This window comes from Coffea arabica, chromosome 2c (genome assembly GCF_036785885.1).
Source record: "Coffea arabica cultivar ET-39 chromosome 2c, Coffea Arabica ET-39 HiFi, whole genome shotgun sequence".
Lineage (NCBI taxonomy): Eukaryota > Viridiplantae > Streptophyta > Magnoliopsida > Gentianales > Rubiaceae > Coffea > Coffea arabica.
In genome coordinates, this window is record NC_092312.1 from 70,840,103 (window position 1) to 70,858,025 (window position 17,923).

At 39.3% G+C, this 17,923-nt stretch overlaps 1 protein-coding gene and 1 non-coding gene across 2 annotated transcripts; one reads left to right on the plus strand and one right to left on the minus strand.

Moving 5' to 3' along the window:
- Window positions 1–7,196: 7,196 nt before the first annotated feature.
- LOC140035781 (uncharacterized) lies at window positions 7,197–9,472 on the minus strand. Its single transcript, XM_072077163.1, has 6 exons — window positions 9,338–9,472; window positions 9,068–9,296; window positions 8,732–8,953; window positions 8,583–8,611; window positions 7,941–8,404; window positions 7,197–7,833 (listed from the first exon to the last, which is right to left on the minus strand). The coding sequence occupies exons 1-6, from the start codon at window positions 9,470–9,472 to the stop codon at window positions 7,197–7,199; spliced, it is 1,716 nt and encodes a 571-aa protein (XP_071933264.1).
- Window positions 9,473–10,231: 759 nt separating this feature from the next.
- LOC113728302 (small nucleolar RNA R71) lies at window positions 10,232–10,338 on the plus strand. Its single transcript, XR_003458031.1, has one exon. It is a non-coding gene; the product is annotated as a small nucleolar RNA R71 (small nucleolar RNA).
- The last annotated feature ends 7,585 nt before the right edge of the window (window positions 10,339–17,923 follow it).

Here is a 17,923-nt window from a genome sequence, read left to right on the forward strand (position 1 = left end):
ATTACTTGATTCACCCTGTTCCCGAAGAGTTTGCTTGATCCGATATACCCGAATGGGATGGTTATTTTTTTTTCACAAATAATTATGAATCTGCAGACAGGGCAAGTAGGGTCGTATCTACAAGGATTGGATATATTTGTTTCTTAAGAAATCCAAAGTAACCCAAAGGGGTGATTTTGTAGGAACGACAACAATCAAATAAATTCAAATATGAAAATAAAAATAAAAAAACTAACTAGAAATTAAACCACAATTCACTGAACTTAGAATAACAATAATTAAAGACCTAAATCAATTAAAACAAGGAAACAATTAAAAATAAAAGAAAGTAGGCAACTAAAAATCAAATGGCAATTCACTAAAATCAAGGTAATATTAATTAAAGATCTAGCCAAGAAGTAACTTCAACAATGGTTCACCTAATTGATCATCGAAGCAAGGGCAATTCCAATTATTCATCAATAAATAGGTTATAACTACCAAACAAGCGATGACAGTCAACCCTTCCTTACTGTGCCGGTGATTAAGGTACGCCCGTTAATCACTGCTCTAATTAGGAAATATTCTTAGGTACGCTCGTAAGATTTAATTCCCCAATTGCCTTACGTAATTAGAGGAGCCCTATTCTAACCAAATAACACACTACCAGGGTTATTTCAGATTAACCCGCGTATCCCCCTAACATGAATCTAATCGTGCCAGTTGTCACTATTTCAGGGCAATTAAACAATTACGGATTTAATGCCCTAATTGACAATAGGTTACCAAATCAATTAATTATCCGGATCCAAGACAATCAATTAATTGAATAACCATAAGCATAACAATCAAGGAATATGCGAATACCAATGAATAAAAGAAAAAAATTAAATTAAATCGATCTCACAATTTTTAGGCTAACCAGAGCCTTCGTTGCTCCTTGACTACAGTGAAGAAATTCAGTTCATATTTGATGAATAAAACTCAAACAAAATTGCAGAGGAGGCAGCGGCCATCGTCCGTTGATATTTGGAGAATCTGACTCCTTCGAATATTGAATAGATAGCAGAACTACAGAAGGCAATTCATTGTTTTCACTTCGTCCCCGCACAAGAAGGAAAAAGACTACTAAAAGCAACTAAGGAAGAAAAGTCAAAGCCAAGAATGGCTAAGCTCCTAACATTCGTAGTCCCCAAAAGCCAAAAAGTAAGTCCCAGGGAAAAGTCAAAAATTCATGCTAAGCTAAAGACGAAAAACTAAGAATAAAGCCTGCTCTCCCCCGTCCTCTGCCATCCTCCTTTTTTGTATCTGATAGTTTCCTCTTCTTTGCACTGTGCGGCGGCTCCAGGGAAAAGAACACTTCGGCCAAAATGACCGAAAAGGGCTTGTGTCCTTTTTTTTTTCAAAAATGCCCTCCCAAGCCTTCTATTTAATTTCTTTCCCGATGACTGTCAAAGTGGCATTGGTTGTGGTATTTTTGATCTACTTCCTGAAATGAATGCAAATTATGAAAAATGAGTAGAATCCAGCAATTAATTCACATCAAGTCAGGTAAAAGGGAAAATTAATAATAAAATAAATAGTAAAATTGCAACCTATCAATTCCCCCCACACCTAAATCATTCTTGCCCTCAAGCATAAGAAAAATACACAGACACCAAAATTGGATAATGGTCATTACTCTATTTACCAAATTGCCAAGATATCAAGAAAAACCATATATCGAGCACTAGTAATTAAAATCCGAGAAGCATCCCCCCAGTTAGTCTCTAAACTACAAACTCCTTCAATTTTCAAATTAGCTAATTTAAGAAAAAGAAATGGCGCATAACATTTATCAGCAAACAATCTAAATATTAACCAAAACCTCCATATTCAGTCCATAAATCGGCAAGCTGACCTCTAACATACTAACACAACCTGCACTTTTCTGTTTTTTTTTCATTCATTCCCTCCCTTTTTTTTATAATAATAATAACAATAACACAAAAAGACTTAGTCTCTAGCCGTTGGAGCCTTTTGACGCAAACTCCAACATTTTTAGATGAAGGAGCCCGGTTACTCAGCTCCTACCGCTATACGACCACGTACTCATAGAAAGTACTATCTTTTGACGCGAGAATCGACACTTTTAGGTGTAGATCCCCGGTTACTCAGTAGTAACTAATAGCGGAGTACAGTCAAACTTATTCACAGCCAAACAACGCAAAAATGCGAAATAATAATACTAACAACCAAGCATAGGAGCAGCTCGCCTCATTATTGCCAAACATGGAGAACTGGAGTCAATATTGGACCAGTTCACATTAAAACGCCAACAGTCATTCCCTATGCCTAGAAAAGTTAACAAAGAAATCAAGAGAGTAAAGCAGTCCGATATTCACCAAGGAGATATCTTGGACTCAACCACATTAACTCGATACATTTTTATTTTAAAAACTTGGCAAAAGTAGAATTAGAGTCAATAAGCCCACATCCCATTTTCGGCATTCACATGAGAGATAAGCACCAAGAAGAAAGAAAGAAAATGAGCAACTAGAAATAAAATTAAAAACTACTAAAAGCTAAAAACACTGGCACCCCATTAGACCCCCCCACACCTATAGGACACATTGTCCTCAATGTGTAAAATAAACAGCAAAAGTGAGGGAGAAAGTAACCAAACTTCCCTGAGGCCAGGTTAAAGTGGTGGGCAAGGTGGAAACAGAGGGGCGAAGCCCGTATGAAGCAGAAACTGCGCCAAATTCTGTGCCATGTCGGCGACATTGGCGTCAACGTTGACCATTCGAGTCTCCAAAGCCTGAACCTGCTCCCGGAGTTGCTACCATTCAGTAGTGTCAGGTGGTGGAGGTGGCGCAGAAGCGGAGGTAGACGGTCCAGCAGTGTCCTCGGCCGACCCAGGGAATGAAGAGGGCCCTGCTTGGGTCGAAGGGTGCGCACTCGGAGCTCGAGGTGGTCCCGGTGGGGCAAACTGGCAGAAACCATTGGGTAGGCGCTCCATCTCGAATGCCAAATGAAGGTCGTGGTCATCCAGGTTAAGAACTCCCAACTGGGTCGCCAAGTGGGTGATGTAAGACCCAAGGATCAGAGGTTTGTTCTTTCTTGTCAAAACAGTCTTGAACTGTGCCGCCAACCAACACCCTAAGTTGACCTTTATATTATTTTTCATACTCCAGAGAAAGAAGAACTCAGGTCGAGAGAGTATACCGGAGCTGTCCTTGCGCCCCGAGTAGCTGTAGGCTAAGAATCGTTGAACATAGAGGGCACTAGGATTCTTAAGAAAGGAGCTCCTAGACCTAGAAGGGTCGTAGCGGTGCCGATCGACGGACATGTCCTCCCACACATCATGGTAGTGGGAAAGGAACGGCTCTACGTAATCACAGGCACTCTCCGCATACTCCCTAGTCTCAGCATACTCTCTAGTAATAAATCCAAATGTCAAATTGAATTGGGTGATGAAGAAATTGAACTCTCGACCCATGAAACGGAAATGAATAACATTCGGTGTTGCAACGGTGAACCTCGTAGGCAACTCGAACTCAAAAGTGGAGTAAAACTCCCGAATCAGCTCAACAAAGGCGCGACAAGAAATATCAAAATACGGGCGCCACCCAATGGCGGTGAACATCTGATCAACCTCCTCCCATATACCGAGGGCAGTCAGAGAGAGTCTATCACAAGATTTACAGGGTATGATGCGCCTCTCACAGACCTTAGTATATCTTTGCTGATTGACGGGTTTAGTGAAGGTCAAGTGCCCCCCAAAGTGAGTTGGGGTATCTACCTGAGCACCCCTACCCCTACCCAAGCGGGTTCGGACACTAGAAGAGAAGGGTAGGTTGGTAGGTGTATTCACAGGAATGGAGGCTTGTGGAGGGGGTTGAGACTGAAAGGCCCTAGACCTAGAGGATGATTTTGGTCTCACTATGTCTCCCAACAGTCAGTTTACCCAATAAGATATATAAATTCCAACAATAATAGGACCCAAATATAGAGTCGCCCACACACTGAGCAAGCAGCAAAGGTAGAACAATAGCAAAATAATAGCTCCCAAATATATATCTAACCAACAACAAATTAAAAGACTCAATGGCCAGCAGAAGGTGAAATAGGGCAACTAGTTGCACAATTTGGTAGATCAAAAGCACAGACAGCATCTCCCCCGAAGTCAGCAAGTTGAAACAGCAACCAGGATGGTCTCAACAATCGATTAAAAGCTACTAATGAAGCAATTCCAACGGCTGACCCAAAGTAATATCAACCCCAACTCACAGACAAAAGTAAACTCAGACCAACTAGAATTTCAACAAATCTCCCCAGAAATTTCACCAATTGCCAGAGCAAAGCAGAGCAGTAGTAATGCAGTAGCCACACGCAATAACCCAGTCACAAGAAAGAATTGAAACCTCTAAAGAAAGATAACAGAGGACTAAAATTCCAAGGAACAAAGCAAGTAAAAGAGCCTTAGGTGGAAACTCAGTTCACTGAAGTCAACAATCAATCTAGGGAACAAATCAATCCGGACGGAAAGCAGGGGCTTGCACAATTAATTAGACCCAAAATCACAGATAAAGCTCTTTCCAAAGCAATGATTTAAATCAACAGGCAATTGAAATAAACCCCCGTGAAACCAGTCTTGCAGTAGAAACCCCCTGTGAAATTAGAACTGGAATCGATGGACAGAACGCCCCAAACAATTGAAATAAACTTGCCCAATTTTAACAAGCAACTCAAATGGCACAAATGCCAACCAATTCAACCAACGACCACAGAAACAGTCCACATTTTCCACAGAAATCCTGGGTCACCGGAACCCAAACAATTCCCACAAATTACTTGAATTGACGCACTAATTAAAGCGACAGATGGAGTACCTCAACGTAAGCACTGGAGGTTGCAGAAGTGCGAGTGAGAAGACCGTGGGGTAGTGCTGCGTCGTGCGACGGATCTATGCTTGCGGAGCTGGAATCGGGATTGGACAACGCGGCAAGCTGGGACTGGTGGTGAGAGAGGCGCGGCGAAGAAGAGGGACTTGGATCGCGGCCAAGGGAGGAGAACGGCAGCGGGCCGCGAACGGCAGTGGGGACTGCGCGTGGTCGGAGCGCGCGATGGTGGTGAAGGACTGCGTCCTGCGGTAGTTGTGGTGAAGTGGAGGAAGCGGCGGATGAAGGGGGAGTCGCACACTGGCGGTGCGCTGGGGTCGCGGGCGGGAGATGAGTTGGAGGTGAGTTGGTGGTGGCGCAATTTGGCGTACGGCGGTGGAGCTTCAGCAGCGGCGATCATGCTGGAGTGGAGGCAGCGTGGGTAGTGGAGAGAGTGCTAGTGGCAGACAGCAGCGGGGAGAGAGAGAGAGGAAGAGGGTGGCCCGCGATGGAAGAAAGTAGCGGCGGCGGACGGCTGGGGCAGCTGGTTGATGGCGAGGAAGAGCTGGAACTGGGGGCGGCGTCATGACGTCATGACGCGGGCGCGTCATGAGGATCAAAACCCTTTCTAACGATTCTGACTGTGAGCTCTCCATACGTCATGACGCGGGCGCGTCATGAGGGCAGGAACCCCTTCTGACGATTCTGACCGTGAGCTCCCCATACGTCATGACGCGGACGCATTATGACAGACGGATACCTACAAATCATCAGAAACGAAAATTGCACCTCGAAATCAGTCAAATTCACGGAAAACCTATTTAAGCTATCACATGAAATCAAAACAAACAATTAAAAGAAATAATTGGGTTGCCTCCCAATAAGCGCCTTTCTTTAATGTCTTTAGCTAGACATGGTAAAGTGTCACTGATTAGGACCCGGTGGTGCGTCTAGACTTATTGTCTCCACTTCTGCACTTGAAAAACTTTCGTAATAATGTTTGAAACGGTGTCTATTCATCACAAATTTGTTGTCCGTTTTAGCACTCTGGATTTCAACTGCACCATAGGAAAAAAAGTGAGTCACAACGAAAGGTCCAATCCAACGGGAACGTAGCTTACCTGGGAATAGCTTGAGCCTGGATTGGTACAGGAGGACCTTATGACCAACTACAAAAGTTTTCCTAGAAATTTGTTGATCATGAAATACCCGGCTTTTCTCCTTATAAATTAAAGTGTTTTCGTACGCTTCGTTCCGGATCTCCTCCAATTCTTGCAAATCTAACTTCCGTTGAGCCCCGGCATCTTCTAAGTTCATGTTACATTGTTTAATTGCCCTAAAAGTTTTGTGCTCGAACTCCATTGGAAGGTGACACGGCTTCCCGAATACCAACCTGTACGGTGACATCCTTATAGGAGTCTTGTACGCCGTCCGATAGGCCCAGAGTGCATCTTCCAATCGTTGACTCCAATCTTTCCTATCGGGGCACACCATTTTCTCCAAGATGGATTTGATTTCCTGATTCGATACCTCCGCTTGACCATTGGTCTGAGGGTGGTACGATGTTGAGACCTTATGGAGTACACCATACTTGCGAAACAACACATCTATGATTTTGTTGCAGAAGTGCGTTCTCCTATCACTGACAATAGCTCTTGGCATTCCAAATCGCACAAAAATATTAGACCTGACAAAATATGCAACTACTTTCGAGTCATTAGTCCGAGTGGCTTTAGCCTCCACCCATTTAGACACATAGTCAACTGTCAGCAGAATATATACAAAGTCAAATGAAGTAGGAAAAGGCCTCATGAAATCTATACTCCAAACATCAAAAATTTTGACAAAAATCAACGGGACTTGGGGCATATGATCTCTACGACCTATATTACCTACCCTTTGACAGCGATCACATGACTTACAAAACACATAAGCATCCTTAAACAATAAAAGTCAATAAAATTCACTTTCTAATACCTTATGAGCAGTTCTCTTGGGTCCAAAATGACATCCACAGGCAAAAGTATGACAAAAAACTAAAATCGATTGAAATTCCATTTCACTTACACATCTCCTCATCACTTGATCTGCACATCTCTTCCATAAGTACGGGTCATCCCAGATGAAATACTTGGCGTCGCTCTTCAATTTACCCCTCTTCGATTTTGGCCAACCTGCAGGAAAATTATCCGTTACTAGATAATTGACTAAATCAGCATACCAAGGTAATTGAGAATTTAAGAAAAATAAATGCTCTTCAGGGAATGCATCCTTCAACGGCTCGTTCTCCTCCCCAACTGGTATGCGACTCAAATGGTCTGCTACTAGATTCTCTGAGTTTTTTTTATCCCTTATCTACAAGTCAAATTCCTGTAGTAGCAATATCCACCTGATGAGTCTCGGTTTGGCATCCTTCTTGGTCATTAGGTACCTTAATGCTGCATGATCGAAAAACACAATAACTTTAGCATCTAAAAAATATGATCTAAATTTTTCTATAGCAAAAATAACCGCAAGAAGCTCCTTCTCAGTGGTGGAGTAATTCAATTGAACTCCATTCAATGCTCGGGACGCATAGTAGATGACGTGAGCTGTCTTTCCCACTCTTTGCCCTAACACAACCCCTACAACATGATCACTGGCATCGCACAAGATCTCAAATGGTAAACTCCAGTCAGGGGGTTGGATGATTGGGGGTGAGGTCAACAATTCCTTCAACTTGTTGAAGGCTCTCTCACACTTGTCATCAAACTCGAAGGTTACATCCTTTTGTAAAAGTGGGAACAACGGGGCTCCAACTTTCGAGAAATTCTTGATAAATTTTCGGTAAAATCCTGCATGGCCAAAAAAAGAGCGTACTTTCTGCACACTCGTGGGGTAAGGCAAAGCAGATATAATATCTATTTTCGCCCTGTCAACTTCAATACCCCGAACGGGCACGTGAAAGTCGTATTCTCTTGGTCCTCTGGTGCAATTGCTATCTGAAAATATCCTGAAAATTCATCTAAAAAGTAATAGTAAGCTCTACAAGCCAAACGTTCAACCATTTGGTCAATGAAAGGGAGAGGGAAATGATCCTTTTTGGTAACGGCATTTAACCTACGGTAATTTATACACTGCCTCCATCCAGTGGGTTTGCGCACTGGCACGAATTCACCCGTTTGGTTAGCCTCTACCGTCACTTCTATTTTCTTTAGGACTACCTGGATTGGACTCACCCATGGGCTATCTGATATTAGAAAAATAACCCCCACATCTAGCAATTTTAAAATTTCTTTCTTAACCGCTTCCATCATGAGGGGATTGAGCCTCCTTTGAGCCTGCCGTACAGGTTTGGCATCCTCTTCAAGTCTAATCCGGTGCATATAGATGGAGGGGCTGATCCCTTTGACATCTGCGATGGTCCAACCTATCGCCTCTTTATGCTCTCTAAGGACTCGAATCAATTTTTCCTCCTGAGTTTTCGAGAGTGCAGCTGAGATAATAACCGGGAGTGTCTCGTTGTCGCCCAAATACGCATATTTCAAGTGCTCTGGTAGAGGTTTCAATTCCAATACAGGTGCCTGCACCACATATGGCAATACCCTCTGGTAAGGTTCGGGAATGGTAAGACTTCATACCTTTTTGTGGTGGTCGGCAATGAGTGTAATGCACCTATTGTGCATTTTAGATCCTCGCTCCACTCCACCTTAGGAGTTATCTCCAACTCGAGGTACTTGGTTAAAACCACCTCCAACTCACCCTGCCAACAGTTTCAAACACTTTCTGCACTGCAGGGTCAATAGCACTCACAGAGAAAACTGAACTAAAGTTGGAGTTTGAGGGATATTTCATAGTATCAAAGATATTAAAATGCACAATTTTTCCATCAAATTTCATGGATAAGGTACCCTTATTAACATCAATTTTTGTTTGTGCTGTGCTCATAAAGGGTCTACCCAATAACAAAAGTGAAGGATCAGGGGAGTGATCATCATTCATATCAAGTACAAAAAAATCAGCTGGAAACACCAAATCATTAACTTTTACCAACACATCTTCAATCAACCCATCAGGATATGCATTAGTTCGGTCAGCTAATTGAATGATTATTCCAATTTCTTTTAATGGACCTAACTTTAAAGAAGCATAGATAGATTTAGGCATGATATTAATTGATACTCCCAGATCCAACATGGCCCTTCTAATCATAGTGTTGCCAATCCTTCAAGAAATAGTAAATATACCTGGGTCCCCGCACTTTAGTGGAAGCTTTCTCTGCAGGACCACAGACACATTTTTCCCAACAATAACCCTTTCATCTCCCCTCAACCGCCTTCGGTTGACATATAAATCCCTTAAGAGTTTGGCATATTTTGGTACTTGTTTGATAGTGTCTAAGAGGGGAATATTTATCTCTACCTTGCGAAACACCTCCAAGATCTCCTTTTCTTTATCCTGCTTCGATTTTCCAACCTGGTAGGAAAAAGAGGTGGGTTAGTTTTAACTGTAATTACTTGGTCTGGAAGTACATTTGGATCTGCACCATTGCTGTCTTTCCTCTCAAGCTCATTTTCGGTTTTTTCCTCATCCTTATCCTTAGAGATCACAGGTTCAGACCCTTGAATTTCCTTCCCGCTCCTTAGGGTCATTGCGCTCACGTTCTTCGGATTTAATTCAGGTTGAGACGGCAATTTACCCTAGGTTTGGGACTCCAAACGGTTGATTGTTGTGACCATTTGACTCATCTGATTTCTTATGTCCTGCATTTCAGAGTTCGTCCTTTGCTGATTCTGCGTAATGGTTGCCATCAGTTGTTTCATCATCTCTTCCAAAGATGGACCAGAGCTTGGGGGCGGAGGTGATCAGGGTTGGTACTGCTGCTGGTACCCTGGTTGTTTATTTGGCACGAAATTAGACTGCCTGTTCGGTGCTAAGTTGGGCTGCTTATTTCCTCCATAACTGAAATTCGGGTGGTCCTTCCAGTCGGGATTGTAGGTACTTGAATATGGGTCATAGGGCTTTCGTGGCGCGGGCGCGTGACCAGTCATGTTCACTTGCTCTGCACTTTCTTTCTGAATCATTGGACACATGTCTGTAGAATGACCCATACCAGTGCAAACCCTGCACACCTTGACCTGAGATGCATTTCCTACAGCAAGTTACCTAATAAAAGAAATCAATTCAGTCAACTGTTGCTGGATAGAGGATATCTCTACCTCGTTCACTTTGCGTGTCGGGCAATCCTCCCTTGTACCAAATTGCTGCGAATTCTCTGTCATCCCCCCTATTAACTCCCTTGCTTCCCGAGGGGTTTTGTTCACCAGTGTCCCTCCGTTTGCAGCATCAATTACGCTCCTACTCTGAAAAGGAGCCCCTCATAAAAATACTGTATGAGCAATTGCTCACTTATCTAGTGCTGGGGGCATTTACTGCACAACTTCTTGAACCGCTCCCAATACTCATAGAGTGACTCCCCTGTGTGCTGCTTGATCCCGTAAATTTCTTTCCTTAGACTCGCAGCCCTGGACGCAGGAAAATATTTATCCAAAAATTTTTTCTTTAATTAGTCCCACGTGGTGATGCTACCTGGTGGCAGGTAGTACAGCCAGTCCTTTGCAGAATCTTTCAAGGAAAAGGGGAATGCCCTCATTTTTATTTACTCTTCTGTGATTTCCGGGGGTTTCATACTATTGCATACGATATCAAACTCCTGCAGATGCTTATACGGCTTTTCACCTGATAAATCAAGAAAAAAGGGTAAAAGATGAATCAGACCAGATTTTAGTTCAAATGGAGTGTTATCATTTAACGTGGGGAAAATAATGCATAGAGGCTGCTGATTTAAATCAGGAGCAGCCAACTTCCTTAATGTTCGTGCATTAGCCATGGTTCCTTCCTCATGGTCAGAATCACTTGAAGTGTCACCGAACGAATCTGTTGGTTCAACTCCTGGCTCAGGTCCCTGAGATGCAATACTGGACTGCTCCTCTCTGAGCTGTCTGATTTTCTTTCTCGTTCTACGTGCGATCTTCTCTACTTCAGGGTCAAAAATCAAATCACCTATACGAGAAGACTGAGGCATACACTAGAAAAATACCAGAAAATTAGAACAAAAATGAATTTAAAAAGAAACAAATAATAACGCCAGTCCCCGGCAACGGTGCCAAAAATTGACATGGTGTCGAAGCCTGTACAATAATTAAATTAAACCTAATTACCAGTTAAAATGATTGAACCCAATTCCAAGTACTGGAGTAGGGACTCTAAGTGTGTAATGGGTTACTTGATTCACCATGTTCGCGAAGAGTTTGCTTGATTCGATATACCCGAATGGTATAGTTATTTTTTTTCACAAATAATTATGAATCTGCAGACAGGGTAAGTAGGGCCGTATCCACAGGGATTGGATATATTTGTTTCTTAAGAAATCCAAAGTAACCCAGGGAGTGATTTTGTAGGAACGATGACAATCAAATAAATTCAAATAAGAAAATAAAAATGAATAACTAACTAGAAATTAAACCACAATTCACTGAACTTAGAATAACAATAATTAAAGGTCTAAATCAATTAAAACAAGGAAACAATTAAAAATAAAAGAAAGTAGGCAACTAAAAATCAAATGGTAATTTACTAAAATTAAGGTAATATTAATTAAAGATCTAGTCAAGAAGTAACTTCAGCAATGGTTCACCTAATTGATTATCGAAGCAATGGCAATTCCAATTATTCATCAATAAATATGTTATAACTACCAAACAAGCGATGGCAGTCAACCCCTCCTTACTGTGTCGGTGATTAAAGTACGTCGGTTAATCACTGTTCTAATTAGGAAATATTTTTAGGTACACCCGTAAGATTTAATTCCCCAATTGCCTTACGTATTAGAGGAGCCCTATTTTAACCAAATAACACACTACCAGGGTTATTTCAGATTAGCCCGTGTATCCCCTAACATGAATCTAATCGTGTCAGTTGTCACTATTTCAGGGCAATTAAACAATTACAGATTTAATGCCCTAATTGACAATCGGTTACCAAATCAATTAATTATCCGGATCCAAGACAATCAATTAATTGAATAACCATAAGCATAGCAATCAAGGAATATGCGAATACCAATGAATAAAAGAAAAAGATTAAATTAAATCGATCTCACAATTTTAGGCGAACCAGAGCCTTCGTTGCTCCTTGACTAGAGTGAAGAAATTCAGTTCATATTTGATGAATAAAACTCAAACAAAATTGCAGAGGAGGCAGCGGCCATCGTCCGTTGATATTTGGAGAATCTGACTCCTTCGAATATTGAATAGATAGCAGAACTACAGAAGGCAATTCATTGTTTTCACTTCGTCCCCGCACAAGAAGGAAAAAGACTACTAAAAGCAACTAAGGAAGAAAAGTCAAAGCCAAGAATGGCTAAGCTCCTGACATTCGTAGTCCCCCAAAAGCCAAAAAGTAAGTCTCAGGGAAAAGTCAAAAATTCATGCTAAGCTAAAGACAGAAAAACTAAGAATAAAGCCCGCTCTCCTCCGTCCTCTGCCATCCTCCCTTTTTGTATCTGATAGTCTCCTCTTCTTTGCACTGTGCGGCGGCTCCAGAGAAAAGAACACTTCGGCCAAAATGATCGAAAAGGGCTTGTGTCCCTTTTTTTTTTTCAAAAATGCCCTCCCAAGCCTTCTATTTAATTTCTTTCTCGATGACAGTCAAAGTGACATTGGTTGTGGTATTTTTGATCTACTTCCTGAAATGAATGCAAATTACGAAAAATGAGTAGAATCCAACAATTAATTCACATCAAATCAGGTAGAAGGGGAAATTAATAATAAAATAAATAGTAAAATTGCAACCTATCACCAGTAGATCAACAAAGAGAAAGGAACTAACTTAAGTGAACTAATATCAACTCACCAGCATCTTATCACACTACATCTCAATTACCCCCCTCAAAAAAAAAAAACAGGAAAAGATCAGATAAACAGAACATTTTCTATCACAACTAATCACACTAGCATAGAGTTGCATTAGCCAATCAATCTTCTCTAATTACTTCCCTTTGTTCATCTTAGACTTGGCTGATCCTCTTTTATCTAGCAACACTATTGCCTTTCCTCCCTTTTGCAGGACACTTGTATCTCCAGTGAAAAATTTTGTAAAGCCCAGCCCGCACCTAACACCATGTCACATGCTCTTATCTCCACGATTCTCATATCAGTTACGAACTCTTGATCTTGCACAGTCCACCTGAACCTTGGACATCTGAATCTGCTGACTGCTTGGTATCCGCCCATGACAAACTTCACAAGCAGTGGTATAGTCTCCTCCATCTCGCACCCTGCCTGTATTGCTACATCAGTGTTGACGAAACTATATGGACTGCCAGTAAATATTATGCCTGTTATGACCCTTTCTCCTACTAAAGCTTTAAACTTGGCAGGGTAGCCTTGATCAATGAGAACATCAACTGATTCAAAAGGCAAGATTTGCTCCCGATTAGTCCTTATTTTTGAAGAGATTAACTTCACTTTCATCATTTCAATTGCTATTTCCTGGATGTGTGCAAGATTGAAAGCATGAATAAGCGTCTCTGGTTTTGGCTTGCAGATTGCACGTCTAATTTCTTCCTTGAGTCCACTCAGGAAACTGGAAATGAAATAATCTTCTGTGAGCCCATAATTCATTGTCATCATCAAGTCTCTCAACTCAGCAAATTTCCCTTCATACTTTGCAACAGAGCAAGTCTGTTTCAGATTATGAAATTCTCCAATGATGTCTCGCCCCAGTTCTAAGTTATCAGACACTAGCGGAGTTGATACGCCACAAGCATCTATCTTCTTGCCGTTGTTCATTAGACCCTTCATACCGCATGATATTTCTTCGAGTTGCATAGACATATTTTTGACAATTCCAAGGATATCATCGAACCTACTGGTGAGAGTTTCAATCTTGGCATCAACTTTCTGCAGTGAGGCAACATATGTTTCAGAATCTTCATCAGTTACTGCTGCAACCCCATACGATGAACTTCATTCCTTAATGTTTCATGCCTCTTGTTCCTCGCCCCTTTACCCTTGAAGTATTGGCAATCTGTGGCAGATAGAGAGCAAAATAGGAGATAAGAACAGAACGAAAGGAAACTATGATCAAAGAGAGAGGTGAAGAAAGGGAAATTCACTGAGTTATCTACATACACAAATCTCAAACTCCAAAATGCAACCTCCAACTAATCAAGGATTCTGGCAAGATTAGAAAAATGAAAATAAGGAGTTCATAACAAATCAGCATGCTATTCAGTCAGTCTTGTGCCAATTAATCAACTCTTTAGCACCAAGATAAGCTGCCTTCAATAAAATCTTTTTTCTTTAATTTCTTTTACCCCTATTTCTCACTTGATTGTAATGAAACATTCAAAACCCAACACAAAAGAGCCCTATGCGTGCTATATTTACTTCATCCCTTTATAAGAAGAGACACATGATACTCCATGTATAAGAATAATAACTAATCGTTCTCCACAGCCTGCCCACTACTAAATTGTCACTAAACAAAAATCAACTTTAAGGGGCTTGGCTTCGTCCTATATGAGATAATAATATGGCTCAAAATGCACAACGAGGGAATTATTATTCAACATTCGTTAAAAGAAATTTAAAAACCCTCCTCTAGTGTTTTACTCTAATGAAACACTACTACCACAATAATTTTTTAGCATCAGAGAACATGATCTCATGAAACACTGCAACCACGAGAACATCAGAGTACATGATCTAATCAGACAAATACTCGATCCCTGACCCAAAGAGGCGAATACACAAAATCATACTTACCAGTCAGCAGTCATGTGAGGGCAGCTAGCCCATTTTGTAAAGCATACTTGTATTATCAAGTTTTAAATCAATACAGATGTTATCGTTTTGAAAAAAAAAAAAAAGTCAGCAGTCATGTAATATACCCTGACAACTAAAAGGAAAAGCAACAAAAATCCAGACCCCAGATGATGAATAAGGAAATCGAACTACAAGTATGCAATTTAGCAGTATTATTTGAAGTAGGGGTGGCAAAATGGGTGTGATTTGCTTAGGTTTGAGATGAAACCGACTCAAATGGGTTTGGATCCAACCTTATCCATATGTGTTTTGAAACTAACTTGAGCGGGATCACTTTGAGGTGGGTTTAGATTGATCTCGCCCAATACCCAAATCTATTTTTTACATTTTTTTTCCTTTAATTCATTTTTAATTTTTTATATAACTTTAATATTTTTTATTTATTAAATTTCTTTTAGTTTTATTAAATAAACATGCAAGTGCTTTATACTCAGGATTCCCACCAAAAATTAGATTAACAAATAAAGGATAAGATAGATATACAGCCATATTCCAACATATATTAAGATGGCCAAGGCACTTAGGATATTGAATATTTATGCTCATCATTGTCCAAGGATGACAGATCTAAACTGACTGAAATGTTGAAAATTCTTGTGGATAATGACTAGGAAGACTACTATATTATATTCGCTGGTATGACTGTAAAAATTGTTAAAAATAATTTTTGAATTTAAGACTCCGTTTGGATTGGCTATTTTTTCAAAACATAATTTTTTCGAATACAATATTACAGTAATATATAATAATTCAAAAAACATCCCATCCATATTAGTATATCAAATATTTCAAAAAAAATTTATAGTAAAAATTTTTCATATACACTATTATAATACAATATTTCTAAAACATCAAAAAAAATAATTAATCCAAACAGAGCCCTTGCTATTTGAGCCCAATGGGTACCCAAGTATTTTCCAAAATTTTCCATCAATTAATGGGTACAATTGGGATTTGTCTCATTTTAAACCCAATATCAAATTTCAGTACCCATCCCGCCCAAAGTCCCTATGGGCATGGGTAACCCATTGGGACTTGGGACAAATTGCCACATTTAATTTGAAGTATTATATTCAATTGCCAAACAAATATCTATCTCAAATATTTTATCAAACACATTCCAAAGATTTCAAACTGGGCCTGCCAGAAATGCATAAATCAAATGATATCATTTCCAGATGTCTAAAAAAAATCAGGATAACAAGATAAAACTGATTCAGGAAATCCTGAGGAATTGGAAAGTACCAAAGACTATGGAAAGGGAAACTTACAGGAATTCTTGGCCGGCGAGTTATGGAAGGAAGCTGAGATTTATTTGATTTGAGATGTTAATGCCTAATAGATATATATACAATTCCATCACCAATACGAAGAAATGAAATGAAACGAAAATTCAAATGAATGGCATTGAAATTGAAATTGGAAAAGCTCTGTAACGAACATTCCCTCCAAAAGTTATGAGTGGGAGCGGGATGAGTAGGAAAGATACGGTGAGTGGGATCAGGTTGTTTGTTTAATTACAAATAGGATTTAATTTTTTCGCTCCTAAATAATGATCATGTGCCAATTACATGATGATTTAGGGTAAAAAGTGGTCAAAAATCTAGATTTAGGCTAAATTTTACGAAGTTAATTTTATAAGAGACATAAAGTTATCATTTTTAAAAGTGAAAGACGAAAAAAATCATTTAGTGAATCATAAGGGACGTTGTGAATAATTTTTTCAAAATATAATGTCAAGTGTGTGAGATTTATGTAGGGTTATACGGATGGTACATTTTTAAGCTTGTTCTATTGGTCAAATGCTTGATTTTAAAAATGAGAAATATTATTTACACTTCCGTTTTTGTTAATCACACTTTCACTATTATTTTAATAATATATTTTCATTTATTAGATTATTTGATAAAATAAATAGTAAAAGTGCAAATAACAAAAAATAGAGCATAAATAACATTTCCCTTAAAAATTAGGAATAATTATCACTAGCAGCCGTCCTTGTTTTTGGTAAGTAACAGCGGTCCGTAACTTTTATAATGGCCAAATTTGGTCTAAAAGTTGACGTGAACTATGTAGTACTTTGACGTGAACTGTATACTCGTTACGATGTCATAAGACTTTATCATATACATTGAACATTTTGAAATTGTCATATTGAACAATTGACAATTTATTGTACCTATGCACCATGAAAATCAGGGTAGATGTACTAAGGTTCCGTTTCATAAAACTGAATCTGAATTCTAAAGTCTGAATTCTGAAATCTGAATACTGAAACAATTAATTTACTGAATTTTAAACACTGAAAAAAATATGAATATATGAATTTTAATACTAAACCTATTTATACTGTTTGATAAATATTTATAACTGAATACTTAATAAGTTTAATTTGACAATTTTGCCCTTATATCCTTTCATTCAAAAAAGAAATAGAATCTATGATTTAATTAGTTTAAAATTGTTAGGTATGAAAATGAAAATATTTATTTTTAAATCAAATTAATATAAAAGATGAAATATATTATATGAGAAGTATGGAGAAGATGTGAAAGTCATTAAAAAGAGAGAAAAGAGAAACTAAAAATCGTTAGATAGAGAATATTAGATTGTTTAATTAGGGAGAAAAGAGAAACTAAAAACAGTTAGATAGAGAATATTAAATTGTTTAATTAGATACGAATTTTGAACATAATTAACAAACAATGGTAGATTTGGTAGATAAGATAAGATAGTTGAAGTAATTCTATTGATTCTTATCAGAATTAAGCATTCAACTAGGATTCTTGTACTGAAAAAAATACACACAAATTCAACACTGTTTAACAAGTTCAGCAGATAGATTTTCATTTATTAAACGCTCAAAATATCTGAATGTCTGAAAAGGTTCAATTTCAGCACTTTTTTATATTATCAAACAGGCCCTAAATCGTGCCTAAGTCAATAAACTTTTTGTCACTCCCATGAGACGTTTTGCTCTCTGTGGGCCTTTTCCTTGCTAGTGCAGGCAGCTCTCTTCCCTAGTTTCTAGTGGAAGTTCAACACTTTTCGTCCCTGTTTTGACCTCCCCAAATAACTCTTCTATTCTATTTTCAATCAGTTTGCATTCCAGCTTCCACTCAATTGGGTTCCCGTTTGTCATATTTTCCGTGAATAAATTTTTCTCTGTTCTGGTTTTATTTTTTCAAAGAGTAAAAACTGTCACTTCCTTTG